The sequence below is a fragment of the Arachis hypogaea genome, chromosome 13 (assembly GCF_003086295.3).
Source record: "Arachis hypogaea cultivar Tifrunner chromosome 13, arahy.Tifrunner.gnm2.J5K5, whole genome shotgun sequence".
Lineage (NCBI taxonomy): Eukaryota > Viridiplantae > Streptophyta > Magnoliopsida > Fabales > Fabaceae > Arachis > Arachis hypogaea.
The window spans coordinates 139708946-139719318 of record NC_092048.1 but is presented as its reverse complement, the minus strand read 5'-3'; the positions used below and the strand labels follow the sequence as shown (position 1 = coordinate 139719318).

General features: G+C 29.2%; 1 protein-coding gene across 1 annotated transcript; it reads right to left on the bottom strand.

Moving 5' to 3' along the window:
• Positions 1 to 584: 584 nt before the first annotated feature.
• Positions 585 to 2330, bottom strand: LOC112792161 (protein JINGUBANG-like). Its single transcript, XM_025835288.2, has one exon. It carries the CDS (start codon positions 2082 to 2084, stop codon positions 765 to 767), a length of 1320 nt encoding a protein of 439 aa, XP_025691073.1. The 5' UTR covers positions 2085 to 2330; the 3' UTR covers positions 585 to 764.
• Between the last annotated feature and the right edge of the window lie 8043 nt (positions 2331 to 10373).

Below are 10373 nucleotides of genomic sequence, written 5' to 3'. Positions count from 1 at the left end.
TAGTCCAAACTTATTTTATTTAGCATTTATTTATTACAAAGTACATTAAATAAGATAAAAAATAATAAGTTTTACAGTTTTTTATTAATATTTTTTAGTTATCAAAATATTTTTAAAAAATATTTCATTAGAATTTCTTTAGAGTTTAATTTCATTTGACATTAAAATATTGGAGTGACAAATTTTACTTTGTGTCACAAATTAATTTTTATGAGATATGATTTCAAAAAAATCAAAACAAAATTAAACTAAAACAAAGTGTTGAAGATGCTCTTATAAGTTATAACGAAACAATATGTCAAGAGCAAAAGATAAACATGTTTTAAGAATACATGAATATTAAAATAGTACAGATATTAAAAAAACAGGTTTAAGGGTAAATAAAATTTGTTATTTATTTTTCAATATTTTTAGTTATGAGTTCAATTATTTTAATTTAATAATTTAATAATATATTTTTAATTTATTTTTTAAAATACTAATAACTAACTGCTCCTTTTCTAACATTTTTCACATAATAATTTAACAAATATTAAGAAACTTCTACAAAAAGTAATATTAATTTAACAAATCTCACAATCAACAAAAAAAAATGTTGGAGTTTTCTTAGCCCTTGCTAATATCACCGAACCAAGACACAGCTGATAGATGTCAACATATACATTTTTTTCTCCGAACCAAATAATTTCTGCTGATTATTTTTTCCCTTCATTTTTATTTTTTTGAAAAAAAAAAAAGCTTGTTGTCTAAGTAGAGCTAGCAATTCATTTTCTGAGAAGGTCCGTTGGTAGTGAAGCTAAGGAAACCTTCCAAATCTTGATCTCGCCATCAAGTGATCCACTGAAGACCGAAACGATATCGTTTTGGGAATCTTCACCTTGATGACGCACTTGTACTGATGCTGCTAACGACTTCACTGGTTTCCGGTGACCGTCAAGAACCGCCAGGCAGCAGAACTGCCCATCAAAACCCCGCTTCCAAATCCTGACCGTCCGATCAGCTGACCCACTCAGCAACAAATCAGAGACGTTAATCAAGCACAGTATAGCCTTCTGGTGTCCCCTGAGGGCCCCACTAACCACCATGTGATTGGCGCTATCCTCTCTCTCCCACACCAATATGGAACGGTCGCACGCACCCGAAAATAGAACCGAACCATCGTCATTTAACGCAAGCGCATTAACCGCTGAACGGTGCTTCTCCAACGTCGCCACCAGCGCGTGACGCTTCTCCCCGTTGGCTCTTGCCCAGACCCTTATTCTCCTGTCTGCGGATCCAGTATAGACGGTTCCATCTTTGGACACTGCGACCGCGTTGACCGCATCCTCGTGAGCCTTCACTGACTCCAAACAACGTAGGTCCGAGACTCGCCACACCTTGAGGGTTTTATCCCATGAAACGGAGTATATAAAATCGTTAAATTTTGAGACGGCGAGTCCGGTAACGGCGTCTGCGTGCTCAATCCATAACCGCTTGTGGTGGCGGCGCACCGTGACGTAGTTCTTGGGGAAGAGGAAACGGCGTAGACGGTCGTTGGTGGTTGGAAGAGCAGTTAACATGCGGTGTTTATTAGAGTTCCATACGCGGATCTTGCAGTCTTGGTGGGTGGTGAAGACCATTCCATTGCAGAAGGTGATGGCCTTGGTGGAACCTGAAGACGGATATTCTGAGTTTAGAGTTTGGAGGGTGGCGCACGTGTTAAGATCGTAGACATTGATTTGGTGTGCGGTGGCAGCGTAGAGGAGGTGGCCGTGGAGAGCGAGGGAGGTGACGGGGCGAGAGTGTTCCCGTTGAGGTTGCAGTGTGAAGGTGGTTTGGCAATGGTGGGAGACTGAGAAGTTAAGGTTTTGAGGTGTGAGTTTCTGAAGAGAAGGAAGGGATGGGAGGGTCTGTATGGAGAGGTCGCTGAGTAGGGTGGGGGTGGTGCTGCTACTGCTTTCTTGAGAGGTTGTGGAAGAACTGAGAGCTTCGGATCCGGAGGAATAATACCTGCTGCTACTTGTGTCTATGGGGATGGTGGATTGCTGCGTAGCGGTGGCCGTGGAGCATGTTTTTAGCCACGATTGAATCCGCATGCTGCTCATGCTGTCAGCTTTTAATGGATAAGGTATAGTGGTGAGAACAAATACAGATGATGATGATTATAATTCAATGGAAATAACTAAGCTATGGTTTGGAGAATGGGACGATGATGGAGGTGCAAAGAGGTTACGATGGGTCCTAGGTTCTAATAGGACAGTCAAGGGTATCCTCTTTAATTATTTATTTATTTTATGCATAGAAATAGGGAGCATTTAACTACTCTGATCTGCTGCCGGAGCTACATCACAAAAAGACATATTTTCAGGGTTGGGAGAACCAATAACAAATTTTCCACTTAATTTTTTGCAACTAAGATAGATATACCTAAAGTCTAAACTCTAAATTCGCTTATCAAAATTAATTTATTATAATTAAAAAGATATATTAAGATTATAAATTAAATTTTTTTATTAAAAATACAAAAATATAAAATTTAATATATTTATTTTATATTTATTAAATAAAAAAATTTAAAATTTTTTATTAGTAATAAACTTATTATATGTCCTTAAATAAAAACACATATTAACCAAACCCTTAAAAATAACTTAAACTGCATATATATTTTTTCTTGGTTAGTTAAGTGGTGAGTTTACTTTCGTTGTATTCAACACTGTTTTATCCGCATAAACCTAAATTAATTTTACTATATATTAAGCGTATTATTCAATTCATACTTAAGCAGCCCAGCAAATATAATAAAAATTAATCAAGATAAGAGTTTGACATGATGCTTAATAAATTATGAATTATATATTTTAAAACGGGAATGCTAATAAGTAATTAAAGAATTATATATAATATAAAAATATCACAAAAGAATCTTATTTTTTGATAAGCGTGTGAATAATATAAATTTTATTATCACTCGTCTTTTTGTAAACACTTAGTGACATTAATTTTTTTAAATTAATTTTAATTTCTCTCAAATTAAATTCTTAATATTTTTAATTACATTTTTATCTATTAAAATATATTTTTTTTCAGAAAATTAATATCCAAAAATTTCATCACATTAAACTCAGAAAAACATTCATATTTTTCAAATTCTATTTCAACCATAATCTCATAATTAAGAAAGAAGAATGAAAAAACAGAGAAAAAAAATCTCAAAACCTCATAATCGGAACATCACATAGCATTATTTTTTATTTATAGAGGTATGTTATCTATTTATATGTTCTGATTAATTGGCATAAAAGTATTTTAACACTATCCCTGTTTTCGATGATTTGTTCCACACAATATGCACACATTGATTTTGTTTTATATTATATTATTTTAACTTTTTATATTTACGGAAAGAATTTAGTGACATTTAAATTCATATTTTAGAGATTAATAATGTGTATCAATGGAAAAATAGCCATTGGATTCATATTGGTTAAAAATTATGCATTAGTTCATTATTTTATTTGGAGTGGATCTTTTATCTTGGTGAGTATGATCATGCTATTTGGTGAAGTACTGCCAATTAGATTTGGGTATAATTGTAATTGTGACTTGTTTAAGAAGACCTTCATATTGGTCAAGTAATTTCATTGTGTAATTCTTACATACCGATGTTATGCTCATGGTGGTAGGAATCAAATCAGTAATCAAACTGATTATATTATTGATTTATTAATTTATTAGTTTAACAGAAGAATCATTATTGTAATTGTGACTTGTTTAAGAAGACATTTGTATTGGTCAAGTAATTTCATTTTGTAATTCTTACATAGGGATGTTATGCTTATGGTGGTAAGAATTGAACTAGTAATTGAACCGATTAAATTATTAGTTTATTAATTTATTAATTTAATTAATAAATTATTAGTTGAATCAATAATATAAATAAAAATATAAAATAATAAAAAATTTAAAATTAAAATTTAAAATATATATCTTAACTAATATTTTAAAAAAAATTAAATTTCAATAATTTATAATTAACAAATTATAATTCGATTATTATTAAATAAGTATATAAAATTTTAGTATTTTTTATGATAAATATCTTTTAATTTTATTTTTATATTAAAATATTTTTATATTTATTATATTATTATATACTATATCTATTTATTAAAAAATAATATTAATAAATATCATATAATCATAAAAAATAATTATATTATAATTAATAAAAATATTTGATATTTTTTATTTATACATATTTATATTCATAATTAGGAATAATAAAAAATATAATTAATTTAAATATAAGTGAATATAAAACTAAAATAATATCTAAAAAAATTATTGTGCGATTTTACTATATAATTAATAATTAGCATACTTCCCATACTCACTTAGAGGTTGCGGGTTCGAGTGTTTTTATCTTTGATAAAAAAAAAAATTAGCATATGAAATAACAAAGAATAATATAACTTAGTGGTAAGAGAAGCATGCAGTACAAGGGGGACTTAAGTTCAAATCACATTTTCATCAATTTTAAAATTTTCTCTTAAGCGGTTCGGTTGGGCCAAATTTTCACCAGTTTTTATCGATTTTCACTAATTCTGATCTTAAACGGTCTTTGAATTGAACCAGACCGGTTAAAAATTTGATTCATCAGTTTTTTAATCGAACCGATCGATCTGGTCCGATTTTTACAACTATAGTTATGCTAATTATATTAAGCAAAGATGTTATTGTAGTTATGCTAGTAAAAAATTTTGGGATGTTATATTTAAGTTAAATAGTTTAATTAAGTATATATCTGTGCTGCTTTGGATCAGGTGTTCAACAAACAAGCATTAAGAATTATTCATATCAGGAGGCAAAAAGATACACATATGCATAATACTATAGAAAGAAGACGACCAAAAAATTCTGATTGACCAAAAAAGTACATTAAATGATTAGAGATAAATTAGCAAAAATGTCAATTTTGAGTACCTATTACGTAATTAAAAAACTCAATAAGCTAAATTAACTCGGATTTTTGTGCATTAATTATGAAGCATTCCCAGTCATATATCAAAGAGGTCTGATTTATCAAAAAAGTATAGTCGCATATCAAAGAGAGAATGTGTTAGAAAGAGAATAAGGTGTAAGAGGAAGATATGTAAAGAAACTCCCATGGGAATGAGACGGAGACCGATACACGAGTTGGACATGCATCAACTAATAAATTTGATGAAAATCCTTAAGAGAAAAGGTAAATTAATAATTTTTCAGTTATAATACAAAATTTTATTGCTCTAACATGCCTTTTTTTAATAGTATACTAGTATCAATTTTTTTTTTTAAATTTGGACATTTATATTAAAATAGTTAATTTGTAATTTTAATATACATTTTTTAGATATAATGTTGAGCATAGTCGCTAAGGATAGAAATTATAATTAATTTTTTTATCTAATTTTAGAAGTATGATATCATTTTTTTTGTTTGTAGATTTATCTTTAACTTTTTCTCTATAAACATCTTCTTTATCATTAAAACACTATTGCAGTTATTTATGTTAAGCATGGTAATTGACCTTATACATTTAGATGTATTGTTTTATTTTTTAATTATTCACTTCATAAATTAAGAACTTTAAAACTTATGTGAATATGGATGAATTAATATGTAAAATATCATGTCTACTCTACCTCATATGCATAGTTTAATATTTTGTTTTTCAGCTAGTTTGTTTAGTGGTATTTCAAATGAATAAAGATTTTATTACTGATAATACTACTTATTTTGAATAGGAGTTTGAATAGCTAATATTTTTTTATTTTGATTCGGATGTTACGTATGCCTGACACATGATGTTATTTTTGTGCTTTTATGGATTTTAACTATTTGAAATTGTGGATGTTACTATTCATTCTTTATTTTACTTTGCACCTAGAAACTTTGGAGAAACTTTCGAATTAAAATCATGTATACATTTGAGCATACTAGATTTACTTGATCTTTGTGTTAGGTGCCATTTTTATTATCTCCTTTAGTTACTCAACATCCAATTTATTTAAACAAAAATTACAATCAAATTTCCAAAAAGAGTTATATTAGAGAAAGATAGTGTATATGAAGAAGACATGTAAGAAAATATCCACGGAAATGAGATTATCCCCGACACACCTATTGGAAAGACAACATATGATAATGTTAATGAAGGATCTTCAGAAAAAAAAAAGGTAAGTTAGTTGCATTTAGCCTTAATACGAAATATTGATATTTAGAGTAGGTGCATGTCTTTTTACTTCTGATTCGTTTCAACTTTTTGGGTGTTATGTGTAATTAACAAATGATGTTATCTATCTAATCTTATGAATATTACTCTTCTTTCTTTACTTTAGTCTGCGCTAAAATCCTTTTGGAAATACATGTTTCCTACTAAACTACAGTATAAAAGACTTGCACAAGAACTTGCAACATGCACTAAATTAAAACAATTTAAGTGCTAATTAAAATGACTCAAATGATTCTTTAGATTTGGATTCCCACACAATCCTTTTCATGCATGTGCTAAGTTGATCGAAATGACGGTAACCTAACCGCTTTTGTGATAACTTCCTTAGGATATGCCATATGCCTTATCTATTGGTGTGTTTGGCAAAGTGGCCTCTAACGCATAATGCATTTGAAGGCATTAGTCTGTTATGACACAAGCGGGATTTTTTCCATGCACTTCACCTAAGTCTGAAAAAGCCATTAGAATGTACTAATCTCCTCATTGCGCAATAATGCACATCTAAGAAGTATAGACATCTTATGTTGGTTCACACCTACAAAAGACCCGAACGATATGTCGTATCTTAACAATAAAAATATAAAAACATGTAACATAGGTGTAAAATCCAAATGTTTTAGCCGAAAAAAAATATAATTAAGTCGAACAAAAAATAATAACTTTATACCTATTAGTCTTGTAAGTAGTGTCAAACATCACTACATCACTAAAATATTCCCATACATTTCTACACCGAGCCTCGGTCTAAAACACATTTCTGAGACAATGGTTTTCGTCCACATCTATTTCAAGAAAAAATTTTGAGTTTAGCTCCTTCATATGTGAGAAGTGCTTAAATAACTCTTTTGGATCTGTTTCACTTTGAAACATGTAAGCAATGATTAATGTAATTCTAACATTCTTTTCTGTAAAAGTGAGGTTGGCAGGGCCATCGACAGCATTGGCTAGTTCCTAGTATGTCTTATTCAGTCTAATGTCAGCTTGGTCGTTTTGTTGTATCAGGTCCTTCACATGCATACTTAGTTGACGATTTACTGAAAATATGCCAGATAGTTTCGGATTAAGCATGTGTGTGTGGGATAACTCTACTCGAAAAATCTTTTACTGTCATGTCATCTTGTCTAATGCTATATAATAACAAGTTTTGTAGTTTGTTGAGGACACTATTTGTCTTCTCTTGGGTCCCTTTACACGAGATGTGCGGTATCCATCTTTGTCACAATGCAAAACCTGATTAACAAGCACCTTCTGACCATTTTTAGTCTTCCAGTCGGTGGTTCTTATATTGACAACAAAACCAATTCTTGCCGCATATTGGTAATAATATGTGTGCACATCTTCTAATCTGTCGAAACACATCCCCTCCTCAGACACTAACTGCTTGTCACCAATAGCTTGGTTTATGACTTAGGAAAAAAAAGAAAAAAACAACAATTCAGACTCAACCTGATAGTTATCTATTCAACAAGGACTAGTTTTAATGTCGAATATAATAACTAAAACACATTACTGTAGTTTTGGGTATTAATTTCATGTCATTATAGATGTTATTTATGTTAAAATGGATGTTAATTTATAAGAACTTATAGATGACATAAAACATGAACTTTACAAATGTTATGCATTAAATAAAGTGTTAAAATTGGCAGTACATTAGTTAGTATAATATAATTGTAACCGCACATAAAAACACATAAAAAAATTAAATCGGTTTATTATCGTACCTCATTAGAGGTAGTATAATTTTTTTATATTCTTAAAAATTAGTTGATTAAAAATAATTTTATCGGGTGAGTCTGTCTGTTATTCAAATTATTCAATTCCTTTTGACATAGACACGATATTAAGGTTGAATTCAAATGTCATATTATTTGAGATGATAACTATGACTTGTTGTGAATTTCTTTACCCTATTCCAATTGTGCTTCCAATTGCATTAAAGTTCATGATTTTTAGGTACTTAATATTGACATTTCTGATTGTGCTTCAATTACATTAAAGTGATTTTTGCCTCTGAACCTATGCAACTTTTACCTTTCTTCTACTCCTGCAATGATAATGAAATGAAACAAAGGAATTAGTTGCTATATGAAACTTTTGTCTTATACAAACCAATTACAATTAAAGTCACTTAAGGAATATGATTATTACAATTCTTTATTATTATTAATCTTTATTACATTCTTAAATATGAAATTCAAATCGTAAAAAAAAAACAATAAGTAATGATTCGAAGGATGCTTAATAATTAGGAATATGATATTATAATTAATATATGGAGCCCGTTAAGAGTGTGATAAGTGGAGTGATAAAAAAGTAAGCTAAAAAATTAAAATGTTATTAAGTTTAGGTTTAATTATTTTGCAAGTCTATAGTTTTATCGAATTTTTAATTAGGTTTTTATATTTTTTTTAATTAGGTCCTATATATTATAATTTTTTAATTTAGTCCCTATTAATGTTAAACGTAAAAAAAATATTAATAAAATGTGAAATTACTTTTATACTCTTAGGGATCCAATTGAAAAAAATATATATATAAAGACCTAATTAAAAATTCAATAAAACTATAAATATTCAATGAAAGATATTTCTATAATCTCTGTTCAATGATTCTTTAAACTCTTCATATTATTGAAGCAAACCAATGAAAATTTTTAAAATTGCATGATACCAAATTTTTTAGAAAAAGCTTGATTGCCCTTGCATTCATAATAGACCATATATACCACTGCGGAAAATAAAATGACCCCAACCATCAAAGAGAAAAAAGAGGGATGGGAGAGATCCAGAATGAGTGCAGCAATTCTGAATTGCTGACCAACAAAACACCACATAAGAGCCAACATTCCAAATACTTAAAAGACTCATAAATCATAATCATAAATCTTGGGACTTTAATTTGAAAAAGAAATGTAGTAAACTGTTGGGACATGAGACAGGTCAATCAATTCAAGAGAATTCTCACCATTTCACTGATTAGTAACCAAAGTAACATCGCTTGGGCCATTTTTGGTCAATAGATTCAACAATTGAAAACATAAACAAACACACAGTTGAAAAAAAATTATAAGAACCTAACTGAAAATTCATTAAAATTATAGAAATATGTAGAATAAATAATTAAACCTTAAGATTATATAAATGAAGTTAATTTTAATTAGTCATGGCTGAAAAATTTTAATTTATCTTAAAATATAATTTAATTTAACAATTAATTAAGCATGATTAAATCCAACTAATAATGGAGTATCACCGGCCAAGAATTTCTCTTGTACTGTACAGTATAGATATACTTGGTAGACAGTTTTGGAGTGTAGAATACGCATTCTTTAATCATCGTTGCCAATATCCATAACTCCATTGTCCAAGTTGAGATTATTTTAACACTTCTCACACATGCAGTCATGCAGATACAATTGAGAAACAAGAGGAGTGAGACTGGGCACAGCGCAATTCCATTTATTTAATAATTAACAATAAATATATAGTAGGCCAAAAAGGCGAATTTTGTGGTTGTCTTATTATTGTTCTTGGTTTCTCCAGCGATGCTAGCTTTATCCATCAATTGAAGCTCGCTCTTTAGTCTCTGCCAGTTTTTGTGATACTAGCAACCAATGGGAAATCGCCTTTTGAGAAATAATGGTGCGAATTTGATGCATCATGCATGACATGGATAAATTGACTAGCAGGATATAAAAAGTTAAAAACTCAAAATAATGAACTTTTTTGGTCCCCTCTCCGTCGATAATTGCATATTAAATCCAAAAGGAGGCTTTTTTAATTTAAGGTGGATATTTTAAGGAAGATTTTATAATTATTTTTATATTGAAAAAAATTTAATTCTTAAACGATGAATTATAAAATTAAATTTTAATATATTATAAAAATATTATTTTTATTTAAAATATAATAAAATATGTAAAAATTCAGGTGCAATTAATTTTATGTGAAGTTGATAGTCAAGAGTTATTAGATAAAAATTTAGTCAAATCATTCAAATTATCTAACGGCTCTCAATTATCAACTTCACGTGAAATCAATTGCACTTAAATTTTTACCAACAAAATATATAAATTAAATTTTATTATAAAATATCTTTATAAAAAAAATATTTT